This window comes from Sinohyriopsis cumingii, chromosome 15 (assembly GCF_028554795.1).
Source record: "Sinohyriopsis cumingii isolate HCF-2022 chromosome 15, ASM2855479v2, whole genome shotgun sequence".
Taxonomy (NCBI): domain Eukaryota; kingdom Metazoa; phylum Mollusca; class Bivalvia; order Unionida; family Unionidae; genus Sinohyriopsis; species Sinohyriopsis cumingii.
This window is the reverse complement of record NC_142975.1, coordinates 111,628,610-111,643,210: the sequence shown is the minus strand read 5'-3', so window position 1 is coordinate 111,643,210 and position 14,601 is coordinate 111,628,610. Positions and strand designations below refer to the sequence as shown.

Sequence of the window (14,601 nt, the reverse complement as noted above, 5' to 3'; positions counted from 1 at the left end):
AAACTAAGATTAAAGAAAAATGCCACAGGAAATAAAAACTGATCTCATAACAAGGAAAACAAAGATCAGTGACATGATAAAACTTATGAAATGATCAAGTACTGAGTTGAATTGTATATTCTATATACAACGAGTACTGAGTTGAATTGTATGTTCTATATACAACAAGTACTGAGTTGAATTGTATGTTCTATATACAGCGAGTACTGAGTTGAATTGTATGTTCTATATACAACGAGTACTGAGTTGAATTGTATGTTCTATATACAGCGAGTACTGAGTTGAATTGTATGTTCTATATACGAGTACTGAGTTGAATTGTATGTTCTATATACAACGAGTACTGAGTTGAATTGTATGTTCTATATACAACAGGAAGTAAATTAAGATGTTGCTGCTAATTTTATTCGATGATGAAGCTTGATAGTTAAAGTGCAAACTATTAATACCTGATGATATGCATGTGTATATGAAGCAGTGTTTTACAACATCTCACACAAAAGTGGCTATGTGGTGCCAACTAGAGGTAGAGGTTTTTAATTTTTTTAACAATGAACAGGGAAAGAAATTGGGAAGATAAACCCTTCCAAATAAATGTAAACATTAAGTATACAATAACAAATACAAATGTAACAATGATGACTGATGGGATTTTGGTGCAAATCCTCCATCCAAGAGAGACCACGTTTGTAGAATTTCTTTTTTGGCAAAAAGAATACATTTTAGCCCTTTTATTGCTAAAATAAGCTGAAAGACATGGTGAACATCTCTCTTAGCTTGGGAGGGGTGGATCTGCAAGGTAGTGGACGTAATCATAAAATTTTATGATTGGTAACATAACTAAAGAATATATAAAAATTTGGCCAACATTTTATCCTTTCTTACAACTTAAGTATTCATGGTTACTTTATTTGCTACTGCTTGGTTAAAAAATAATCTTTGCTCTTCTTACATAACAGTTACTTTTTGGGTCACATATCTCTCTGGTGATGGAAAATCAGTTTGGGTGTCTAACAGCAAATTTCTAGTGACCATTTATTTTACCATACGTTAACATATACACACTGATGTTATTTAAATGCAAGAGATCATGCCCATGGGAAGTGGGACTTGTGTCCTACAACATATTTCCAAAATAGTATTGTTCAGTGCAACAGGAGCTCTACAAGAACCACTGGAAATTAGTTTTTTCTTTGACAAAATATTTAAAAAAGTAAAATGGTCTATTTAAGTGCATGAAGAAAAATAAAACCTTTCAGAATGCTGGTAACAATTAGCTCCATGTACTTGGCAAGCATGTCGGCGTTGTCGATGGCAGCCAGCGAGAGGTAGCTGGAGACGTTATGACTTAGCTCTTTGTGCTCACAACTTAGAAACTTGACCACCACTGGAATGGCTTGTTCCATCACCTTCATCTTGTTGTAGTGCTGGAATATAAACCAGTATACATTTAAAGTTAATTTTTGATAAAAGCAGTATTGTCTTTCATTTATCATGCCTTTACACTTTGATTATAGTAGTACATGTATTGTCTTTCATTTATCATGCCTTTACACTTTGATTGTAGTAGTATTGTCTTTCATTTATCATGCCTTTACACTTTGATTATAGTAGTATTGTCTTTCATTTATCATTCCTTTACACTTTGATTATAGTAGTATTGTCTTTCATTTATCATGCCTTTACACTTTGATTGTAGTAGTATTGTCTTTCATTTATCATGCCTTTACACTTTGATTGTAGTAGTATTGTCTTTCATTTATCATGCCTTTGCACTTTGATTGTAGTAGTATTGTCTTTCATTTATCATGCCTTTACACTTTGATTATAGTAGCATTGTCTTTCATTTATCATGCCTTTACACTTTGATTGTAGTAGTATTGTCTTTCATTTATCATGCCTTTACACTTTGATTATAGTAGTATTGTCTTTCATTTACCATGCCTTTACACTTTGATTGTAGTAGCATTGTCTTTCATTTATCATTCCTTTACACTTTGATTATAGTAGTATTGTCTTTCATTTATCATGCCTTTACACTTTGATTGTAGTAGTATTGTCTTTCATTTATCATGCCTTTACACTTTGATTGTAGTAGCATTGTCTTTCATTTACCATGCCTTTACACTTTGATTGTAGTACCATTGTCTTTCATTCATCATGCCTTTACACATTGATTATAGTAGTATTGTCTTTCATTTATCATGCCTTTACACTTTGATTGTAGTAGTATTGTCTTTCATTTATCATGCCTTTACACTTTGATTGTAGTAGTATTGTCTTTCATTTATCATGCCTTTACACTTTGATTATAGTAGTATTGTCTTTCATTTACCATGCCTTTACACTTTGATTGTAGTAGCATTGTCTTTCATTTACCATGCCTTTACACTTTGATTGTAGTAGCATTGTCTTTCATTTATCATGCCTTTACACTTTGATTGTAGTAGTATTGTCTTTCATTTAACATGCCTTTACACTTTGATTGTAGTAGCATTGTCTTTCATTTATCATGCCTTTACACGTTGATTATAGTAGTACTGTCTTTCATTTATCATGCCTTTGCACTTTGATTGTAGTAGTATTGTCTTTCATTTATCATGCCTTTACACATTGATTGTTAGTATTGTCTTTCATTTATCATGCCTTTACACTTTGATTATAGTAGTACATGTATTGTCTTTCATTTATCATGCCTTTACACTTTGATTGTAGTAATGTTGTCTTTCATTGACCATGCCTTTACACGTTGATTGTAGTAGCATTGTCTTTCATTTATCATGCCTTTACACTTTGATTATAGTAGTATTGTCTTTCATTTATCATGCCTTTGCACTTTGATTGTAGTAGTATTGTCTTTCATTTATCATGCCTTTACACTTTGATTATAGTAGTATTGTCTTTCATTTACCATGCCTTTACACTTTGATTATAGTAGTATTGTCTTTCATTTATCACACCTTTGCACTTTGATTATAGTAGTATTGTCTTTCATTTATCATGCCTTTACACTTTGATTATAGTAGTATTGTCTTTCATTTATCACACCTTTGCACTTTGATTATAGTAGTATTGTCTTTCATTTATTATGCCTTTACACTTTGATTATAGTAGTATTGTCTTTCATTTATCACACCTTTACACTTTGATTATAGTAGTATTGTCTTTCATTTATCATGCCTTTACACTTTGATTGTAGTAGTATTGTCTTTCATTTTTCATGCCTTTACACTTTGATTGTAGCAGTATTGTCTTTCATTTATCATGCCTTTAATCTTTGAATGTAGTAGTATAGTCTTTCATTTATTATGCCTTTACACTTTGATTATAGTAGTATTGTCTTTCATTTATTATGCCTTTAATCTTTGATTGTAGTAGTATAGTCTTTCATTTATTATGCCTTTACACTTTGATTATAGCAGTATTGTCTTTCATTTATCATGCCTTTACACCTTGATTGTAGCAGTATTGTCTTTCATTTATCATGCCTTTAATCTTTGATTGTAGTAGTATAGTCTTTCATTTATTATGCCTTTACACTTTGATTATAGTAGTATTGTCTTTCATTTATTATGCCTTTAATCTTTGATTGTAGTAGTATAGTCTTTCATTTATTATGCCTTTACACTTTGATTATAGCAGTATTGTCTTTCATTTATCATGCCTTTACACCTTGATTGTAGTAGCATTGTCTTTCATTTATCACACCTTTACACTTTGATTATAGTAGTATTGTCTTTCATTTACCATGCCTTTACACTTTGATTATAGTAGTATTGTCTTTCATTTATCATGCCTTTACACTTTGATTGTAGTAGCATTGTCTTTCATTTATCACACCTTTACACTTTGATTATAGTAGTATTGTCTTTCATTTACCATGCCTTTACACTTTGATTATAGCAGTATTGTCTTTCATTTATCATGGCTTTACACTTTGATTGTAGTAGCATTGTCTTTCATTTATCACACCTTTACACTTTGATTATAGTAGTATTGTCTTTCATTTACCATGCCTTTACACTTTGATTATAGTAGTATTGTCTTTCATTTACCATGCCTTTACACTTTGATTATAGTAGTATTGTCTTTCATTTATCACACCTTTACACTTTGATTATAGTAGTACTGTCTTTCATTTATCATGCCTTTGCACTTTGATTGTAGTAGTATTGTCTTTCATTTATCATGCCTTTACACATTGATTGTTAGTATTGTCTTTCATTTATCATGCCTTTACACTTTGATTATAGTAGTACATGTATTGTCTTTCATTTATCATGCCTTTACACTTTGATTGTAGTAATGTTGTCTTTCATTGACCATGCCTTTACACGTTGATTGTAGTAGCATTGTCTTTCATTTATCATGCCTTTACACTTTGATTATAGTAGTATTGTCTTTCATTTATCATGCCTTTGCACTTTGATTGTAGTAGTATTGTCTTTCATTTATCATGCCTTTACACTTTGATTATAGTAGTATTGTCTTTCATTTATCATGCCTTTACACTTTGATTATAGTAGTATTGTCTTTCATTTATCATGCCTTTGCACTTTGATTGTAGTAGCATTGTCTTTCATTTATCATGCCTTTACACTTTGATTATAGTAGTATTGTCTTTCATTTATCATGCCTTTGCACTTTGATTATAGTAGTATTGTCTTTCATTTATCACACCTTTGCACTTTGATTATAGTAGTATTGTCTTTCATTTATCACACCTTTACACTTTGATTATAGTAGTATTGTCTTTCATTTATCATGCCTTTACACTTTGATTGTAGTAGTATTGTCTTTCATTTTTCATGCCTTTACACTTTGATTGTAGCAGTATTGTCTTTCATTTATCATGCCTTTACACTTTGATTGTAGTAGTATTGTCTTTCATTTATCATGCCTTTACACTTTGATTGTAGTAGCATTATCTTTCATTTATCATGCTTTACATTTTGATTGTAGTAGCATTGTCTTTCATTTACCATGCCTTTACACTTTGATTGTAGTACCATTGTCTTTCATTCATCATGCCTTTACACATTGATTATAGTAGTATTGTCTTTCATTTATCATGCCTTTACACTTTGATTGTAGTAGTATTGTCTTTCATTTATCATGCCTTTACACTTTGATTGTAGTAGTATTGTCTTTCATTTATCATGCCTTTACACTTTGATTATAGTAGTATTGTCTTTCATTTACCATGCCTTTACACTTTGATTGTAGTAGTATTGTCTTTCATTTAACATGCCTTTACACTTTGATTGTAGTAGCATTGTCTTTCATTTATCATGCCTTTACACGTTGATTATAGTAGTATTGTCTTTCATTTATCATGCCTTTACACTTTGATTGTAGTAGTATTGTCTTTCATTTATCATGCCTTTACACATTGATTGTTAGTATTGTCTTTCATTTATCATGCCTTTACACTTTGATTATAGTAGTACATGTATTGTCTTTCATTTATCATGCCTTTACACTTTGATTGTAGTAATGTTGTCTTTCATTGACCATGCCTTTACACGTTGATTGTAGTAGCATTGTCTTTCATTTATCATGCCTTTACACTTTGATTATAGTAGTATTGTCTTTCATTTATCATGCCTTTGCACTTTGATTGTAGTAGTATTGTCTTTCATTTATCATGCCTTTACACTTTGATTATAGTAGTATTGTCTTTCATTTACCATGCCTTTACACTTTGATTATAGTAGTATTGTCTTTCATTTATCATGCCTTTACACTTTGATTATAGCAGTATTGTCTTTCATTTATCATGCCTTTACACTTTGATTGTAGTAGTATTGTCTTTCATTTATCATGCCTTTGCACTTTGATTGTAGTAGCATTGTCTTTCATTTATCATGCCTTTACACTTTGATTATAGTAGCATTGTCTTTCATTTATCATGCCTTTACACTTTGATTATAGTAGTATTGTCTTTCATTTATCATGCCTTTACACTTTGATTATAGTAGTATTGTCTTTCATTTATCACACCTTTGCACTTTGATTATAGTAGTATTGTCTTTCATTTATCACACCTTTACACTTTGATTATAGTAGTATTGTCTTTCATTTATCATGCCTTTACACTTTGATTGTAGTAGTATTGTCTTTCATTTTTCATGCCTTTACACTTTGATTGTAGCAGTATTGTCTTTCATTTATAATGCCTTTAATCTTTGATTGTAGTAGTATAGTCTTTCATTTATTATGCCTTTACACTTTGATTATAGCAGTATTGTCTTTCATTTATCATGCCTTTACACTTTGATTGTAGTAGCATTGTCTTTCATTTATCACACCTTTACACTTTGATTATAGTAGTATTGTCTTTCATTTATCACACCTTTACACTTTGATTATAGTAGTATTGTCTTTCATTTACCATGCCTTTACACTTTGATTATAGTAGTATTGTCTTTCATTTATCATGCCTTTACACTTTGATTGTAGTAGCATTGTCTTTCATTTATCATGCCTTTACACTTTGATTATAGTAGTATTGTCTTTCATTTATCATGCCTTTGCACTTTGATTATAGTAGTATTGTCTTTCATTTATTATGCCTTTACACATTGATTATAGTAGTATTGTCTTTCATTTATCATGCCTTTACACTTTGATTGTAGTAGTATTGTCTTTCATTTATCATGCCTTTACACTTTGATTGTAGTAGTATTGTCTTTAATTTTTCATGCCTTTACACTTTGATTGTAGTAGTATTGTCTTTCATTTTTCATGCCTTCAATCTTTGATTGTAGTAGTATTGTCTTTCATTTATTATGCCTTTACACTTTGATTGTAGCAGTATTGTCTTTCATTTATCATGCCTTTAATCTTTGATTGTAGTAGTATAGTCTTTCATTTATTATGCCTTTACACTTTGACTGTAGTAGTATTGTCTTTCATTTATCATGCCTTTACACATTGATTGTAGTGTATTGTCTTTCATTTATCATGCCTTTACACTTTGACTGTAGTAGTATTGTCTTTCATTTAATGCCTTTACACTTTGATTATAGTAGTATTGTCTTTCATTTACCATGCCTTTACACCTTGATTGTAGTAGTATTGTCTTTCATTTATCATGCCTTTACACTTTGATTATAGTAGTATTGTCTTTCATTTATCATGCCTTTACACTTTGATTATAGTGTATTGTCTTTCATTTATCATGCCTTTACACTTTGATTGTAGTAGTATTGTCTTTCATATACTATTAGAGCTGTCAAACATTAAGGAAAAGTTAACAGACTACCCGACAATCCTAATGATCATTTACCCAGGTACCCAATCAAAGGGAAATTATATTATGTGTGAACCTGAACTGCGTTGTTATAAGTTCATACATGCCAACCCCAGTCCCCAAGAGGTATAAATGTAATTATTAGTAATAAAAGTGACAAAAAAGTGTAATCTGAAAAGAAAAAAGGAATCTATACATTACATGCCATAATTACAGAAAACTGTATGAAAACATATATTTATTTTTGCTACATACTTTGATCTGCCGCTAGCTAAAATTCTTGTCACAAATCAGTTAAATCTATGTGCATTAGTATGAGAATACAAACACAAAACAAAATGATAAATTATTTATGCACAACAGTCACTTTAACTAGCCTACACATTAAATTGAAAGGTTGTAAAGTCCACAAATTCTGAGTGTCAAATTTATCTTTGAAAATTTGTAAAACACTATTGTCCTTTTCCTGATGCAACATGTTCTTCAATTTATCGAAATCCCTCTCCTCAAACATTTTTCAGTCCAATAATATCTACAAGTCACATCAATAAATCCTATCTCACTTAATATTTGGTGCCATATTTTTTCAACATTGACTGGTCTGCTACTTAAGTGTGTATCAAACTATAATGATTCTGAAACATATGGTTCCAAAGTAAAAAGCTGCTCTGTTTTCTTGGAAATTGTCATGCAAAGTTACTATAAATAGAAAATATGGAAACTTTTTTGACATAAATACCCAAATAGTCAACATGTCAAAAATACAAGATCAATAGATGAAGTTCTATGATGGATAAATGCACAGCAACCGATAGTCACAATATACAAGCCTCAAACTCTACTCATTATTCTGTGTCTTACTCGCTGGTGATATCATCAGATATAATCTTTGATCTGAATTTGGAAATTATGTTGTTGGGGGTACATGATCTAATCAGGTATCCTATGACTAATTTTATTACCTGGGTGATTATGAATGGGTAGATACCCATGTAGCTGTTGACAGCTTTATTTACCATAGCCTCCACATTCTGACCACAGTATTATTGTTTTTCATTTTCCACAGCCTATACATTTTCAATTATCGCAGTAGTCTTTCATTTACCATAGCCTCTACATTTTAGTTCAACATGAGTCAACAAAAATTACAACTCTATTCTGCACTTCAATTTTCCTTACAGTTAAAAGGTTCAGTTCATGTGACTAAGTTGGAATATAAAACACAGTAATCAAAACAGTTAAACCAGCAACAACAGTGCATTATATTTCTTGTTACTCTCTCTGATTTTAACTATCAGCAATGAGAGCACCTGCTTGCAGGACATTACATTTCTTGGAATAGGGTAACTTTTTCTACAATCTCAGATATAGAAGAAATACAGCCTGGGACTTCCATTTCAAACTCCTACAAATAGCAGTTTCTGTCACAATGTTGAACATGATGGCACCAAGCTGGCCTGCGATCACTCACCTTCTGACATATGACTAATATCCAAATGCATTTGACCAATAAATCTGGGTCAGTAGGAATCCACTTCCTTCAATCCTGCATATTGTATATCTTATCAAAGTAACCGTTTCAAAGTTTCTTAAGTGTTTCTATCTTCATCCATAACTGAAGGCACATTAGCATCATTTGTCCATTATTGAAAGACCTCGATGCCAGAAATTTTTTTGTTATTGTTGGTCAGATTCCATTAAGAATTTTTTTCTTTTATTGATAAAGTGACGTAAATGTTTAATTCCATTTTTAGTAAAAGTGGTCACATTTAACAGCAAATCAGCATCATCTGGATAAATATGAAAGGCCATCAAAGAAGGACCCATACCATAAACTCACTCGGCTTTGGTGAACTAAAAAGAGAAGACATCTTTCATTTCCAATTGAGAAAATCTAGTCAGAACTGAATACCCAGTACAACCAAAAGCTTTACTATATGTCCAAAAGTCTTTAATATTAAAAAACAGTCAAACCTGTCCTAACGGTCACCTGAGTTCAGTGTCACCTGGTCACAATTGCCATTCTAATTTTCCCCCAGCAAATTTCATATATAAATGTCATGTAATCATCTATCACCTGTCTTCAACTGTCATCAGCATGGTGTTTGTTAACCAAGGACGGGTTTCACTATGCCTTCATTTGTCACTGGAGCATATCAGCAGTTACCGTTCCAAGTATGCAAATTAATCTTCTTCTGTTTGGTGAGCAAGGCATGGTATATATAAAAGTATATCATGTGAAGCTAAGTTTATTTTACAATTTATATACCACAATGCAGTGAAACTTAAAAGTGTCTGACAAAGCCAGATTCATCAACCAGAGAGCACATATCAACGTGGCCATCATGTGATACAACAAAACTATTGTAGATACGTGCTCTATTCTTGATGAATCTGACTTTCTCCAAGTTGCTGCAACAGCAAGAGGTTTCTGGTTTTAGTTCTCTGGTATTTATGTGTCTTTCTGTTCTTTTACAAACAGCATGTGACCTTCATTTAATATTTTCGTATTTTTGTACAACAACACTGGAACAGGGTTTATTGTTGATATTACATGACTACTGGACCTCTGAGGTCACTGACATGCAGGTTGCAAGATTTGTGTAGTCATGTGACCAGAAATGCAAATGGCAATCACCTGGTCAAATTTCATAAATGCTGTAGTTTCATCTCGTCTGTCTGAGGATTCAAGATAAAATGATTACATTACTTGAAATTTCTCGGAAAATAAAACATTTTCCTATTGATTTCAAGCAGGCATGACTTGATGTGACAGCTACCCTATGCCACCACCACACTTTTCAACTTTTTGATGGGCAATTGACTCTGACTCTACACATCAACATAAATGCAGAAGTATTGAAAATGGGATGGGAACAGTATGAGAAAATCTGGACTAAGGGTCTCTGTGATACTGACAATAGCCCTAGGGAGCTCCTTTTCATTACCAAATTACCAAGGTCGCTAACAAAAGACAACTGTCTTTTGATCTCTATTAGATTAAGTAACTCCTTAATCCTTCAACTGTTTACAATGCAAACACCTGTTTTCATAACTAATTATAATATACCAACTGCCCCAACAAAAAGTCAGTTATGTGTTTCACAATTACATGTAAAGTGTCAATAAGTAATTTTTATTTAGAGCCATTTCTAATGATAATGAGATAAAAAGGGGTGGGGTGGGCATGTGTGTGTGTGTGTGTGAGATGTATAAATGAGTGCATGTACACTGCTGTAGTTTTCTTGATTTGACATGGGATGCATTCAAATTATCAGAATAGTTTTATAAAACATTAAATGAAAAGCAGAGGTGGGTACTACCAAATGCACACACCATTATTTCTCCACAGAAAAGAAGATAACACCTCTTGTCATTGGCAAGTAAAAAAAAATGAAGTGAGGATACAGTATCCTTGTGTGGAACTCATTTTATAAAATTATGTTATTTTTCTTCATGCTAAACAGCTATATTAAATACATGTATCATGGCAGAATTTTACTGTAAGTGCTAATAATAATAATACACAGGAAATAATAATGCGTGCGTGTTTGTGTGTGTGTGTGTGTCTGTGTGTGATTTGGATTTTTAACATAGCTTTAAAAAAAATTCAGTCATATTGCTACGATGTCTGCAGTGTGGCAGTTTATAATGATGTCTACCACTGAGGCATCATGCCACAGACATGTAGCATGATGTCCCACCCAGTCACATTATCCTAACACTAACCTCTTAATGCTGAGCGCCAAGCGAGGCAGATGTTAGTATCATTTTTGTAAGTCTTTGGTATGACTCGGCCGGGGGATCAAACCCACAACCTCCCGCATCTGAGGCGGACGCTTTAACCACTAGGCCACCAGAGCGGTTGAAATAATAATAATGATAACACTACTACCACCAATGCTAATGTTATTCAGTTCGTACTACATACATCTGTCATGAACAAATTTTGACAGCTCAACCTGCCTTCAGAGGCCACATGTCTACAAAAGCCATCACTTTTGCCTTTTCCCATGGGTGACTGCAGTAGCATGAAGTACTACCAAAAGCTTTAGTTACAAAAGTCCTTATCATGAAGTACTACCAAAAGCTTTAGTTACAAAAGTCCTTATCATGAAGTACTACCAAAAGCTTTGGTTATAAAAGTCCTTACCATGAAGTACTACCAAAAGCTTTAGTTATAAAAGTCCTGACAATGAAGTACAACCAAAAGCTTTAGTTACAAAAGTCTTTATCATGAAGTACTACCAAAAGCTTTAGTTATAAAAGTCCTGACCATGAAGTACAACCAAAAGCTTTAGTTATAAAAGTCCTTACCATGAAGTACTACCAAAAGCTTTAGTTATAAAAGTCCTGACAATGAAGTACAACCAAAAGCTGTAGTTATAAAAGTCCTGACCATGAAGTACTACCAAAAGCTTTAGTTATAAAAGTCCTGACAATGAAGTACAGCCAATAGCTTAAGTTATTAAAGTCCTAACCATGAAAAACTACCAAAAGCTTTAGTTATAAAAGTCCTGACCATGAAGTACTACCAAAAGCTTTAGTAATTAAAGTCCTTACCATGAAGTCCTGACAATGAAGTACAACCAAAAGCTTCAGTTATAAAAGTCCTTACTATGAAGTACAACCAAAACCTTTAGGTCTAAAAGTCCTCACCATGAAGTACTACCAAAAGCTTGTTATAAAAGTCCTGACAATGAAGTACAACCAAAAGCTTTAGTTATAAAAGTCCTTACTATGAAGTACAACCAAAACCTTTAGGTCTAAAAGTCCTCACTATGCAGTACTACCAAAAGCTTAAGTTACAAAAGTCCTGACTAGGGGTGAAACGATTCATCGATGCATCAATACTTTTGGCAAAACAATACACATATTGATACAAGAGACAGAAAATCGATACAAACAATACCTACCATATGCAAGATATTTTAGTCTTCACCATTAATGAATAATTATTATTAGCTTGCCTTACTATTCTTTAAAGGGGCCCCGAGTGGCCAAGTGGTCTAAAGTGCTCTCCATTATGGATCACTGCTATCTCACCTGTCTGCGTGGGTTCGAGTCCAGGATTCAGCCAATGTGGGTATGTGAGAAAGCTTGCCAGTAGCTTCTCGTGGGTCAGTGGTTCTTCCTGGGGTTTTCCCAGGTTCTTCGTCCACCATTAATACTGGCTGCCATGCATAGCCTATCGTGTGCTGCAATATGGCGATAAACCCCACAACAACAACAACAACTATTCTTTAAAACTGTAATCCCTCTGAAACAGCATCTGCAGTAACATGCACTCATTTTTATTAGTATAAGCAAAAAAGACTATTGAGAATCCTCACTCGCTGTCTATAAATTAACACAAAGTGACATGGTTCGTAATTTGCCACCCCCCCCATGCTAATTATCGTAACCCAGCATATAATATACATTCCAAATGTATTCCACATGTATAATAAAGAACTCATGATTTAATAACCACTATTATGCAAAGTTATTATGTTGAACTACTTTGGTCAATTTGAAAGCTACACTATGGGTGTACACACTTGGAGAACAGTGATACATGAGAACTCCCCACAAATTTGTTGAAAGCCACGCATATTAATGTGTGCTCAGCAAAGTACACAATTTTTATTTAACCATTCTTATCGCGAAATCTGTTTTTATGGTAGGCAACTTCACATATCTAGATTCTTCACGCATGTCATGAATGGTTGTTAAACAAAATTTGATTGGCACATGGTGCTCAGGAATAAGCATTATGATGGCGTAGTTTGAAGCTTCCATGAAGGAAGTTTAACAAATACATGTTTAAAATACAGGCTACCTAGAAAACCCAAAATGTTGATTCCTAGTGTGGTTAATTACTATTTCGTTCGGCAAATACTGGCTGATGGCAGCGATGATGACAATAATTTTTAAAGTTATGAAGTATATCGGATTACTGGAGCTGGGAAAGTGTTATTGGAGATACCAGTAAGTGATTTTGAGCCTGAAAATGGTGTTAAATATGAGTTAGATGTACATCTTCGATGGACAAAAATGTACAGCATGACGGAGACTCCCTTTCAGCAGCATTTTGAAATTAAATGTAGAAAGGGCAGAAATACTGAGCCTAATTAAATACAATTAATTTAAAAGTATAATGCAATTATTTTTTCATTCAATTTAGCCCTGCTGATCATATGCTACAAAACCATATATCCATATCAGGGTTAAGATAAACTGAATAAATAAGGGTTAAAAAATGAAAGAAGTAAAGATATTTTTTTGAACACCCCTGTCTATACAAGCAGACTATGGCATCAATGAACTAAAAACCTAATACAGCATTATGGAACAGATAAGAAATCTGGCATGGAAGTCAGTAAACCACTGAGTCTGCAAGGTTTATGCTAGTGAAAAATCCTGTTTTGGAGCAGAGTTATCCAAATGATAATATCTGTGAGCTCCAGAAAATATTACATAACAATCATAACGATCAGTTTCCCAACATACTCAAGCTGCCAAAGCTAGCTATGTATATTATCCCTTCAGAAAGAAGCACAGAACAATATTCATACACAGATAAGGAACAGTATGCTCAGAAATAATTAACAGATGAATGCTTATACAACTTGAGGTGACATCTTTCAAAGATGTTGATTTCAGTACAGCTGGAAGAAAGAGAGAAAGATATTGAAGTGTTAGGTAAATATTGAGCTATGGCCATTTCTTCCTCTCAATCCTTTTCTTCCACTCCCCTTTTTATTTTTTGACAAAGGGAGAGATCTGCCTCAAGATACAATCCTGTCAGTCTCTCTCCTTACATGGGGAACAAATTTGGGATTTCTCTTTTTATGCAGAGATATTTAACCAGCAAATGAAGATGGCCTAAAATGTTGAATAAAACTCACTATCAACCAACAGGTTTTTTGTTGTTGTAGGGTTTAATGCCATTTTTCAGTGCACGATAGGCTATACATGGCGGCCAGTATTAATGGTGGAGGAAGAACTTGGGGAAAACCCCAGAAAGAACCACCGACCCACGAGAAGCTACTGACAAACTTTCTCACATACCCACACTGGCCGAATCTGAGACTCAAACCCACACAGATAAAGGTGAGATGGCAGTGATCCGTAATGGAGAGCACTTTAGACCACTCTGCCACTCTGGGCCCCTCAACCAACAGGTAGTCTGTTTGAAAGTATTTTTTTTATCTTGTCATCAATTAGAATAGCATATAAATATACGATAACTATATGTCTATCTGTAATCTGCATCCTGGAAATACAACCAGGAATAACAACATACATAAAAGGGCTCCACTTACCCTCCAAAGATGGAAAGACCATCAAGTTCATATGTGTAT

General features: G+C 33.1%; 1 protein-coding gene across 1 annotated transcript in view; it reads right to left on the bottom strand.

The window, feature by feature from the left end:
- LOC149782493 (ventricular zone-expressed PH domain-containing protein homolog 1-like) overlaps positions 1–14,601 on the bottom strand; it is an 85,752-nt gene that overhangs the window by 50,829 nt on the left and 20,322 nt on the right. Inside the window, exon 4 of the mRNA XM_089933912.1 lies at positions 1,253–1,427. Coding sequence (XP_089790038.1) covers positions 1,253–1,427 — 175 coding nt within the window. The remainder of the gene's footprint in view (positions 1–1,252; positions 1,428–14,601) is intronic.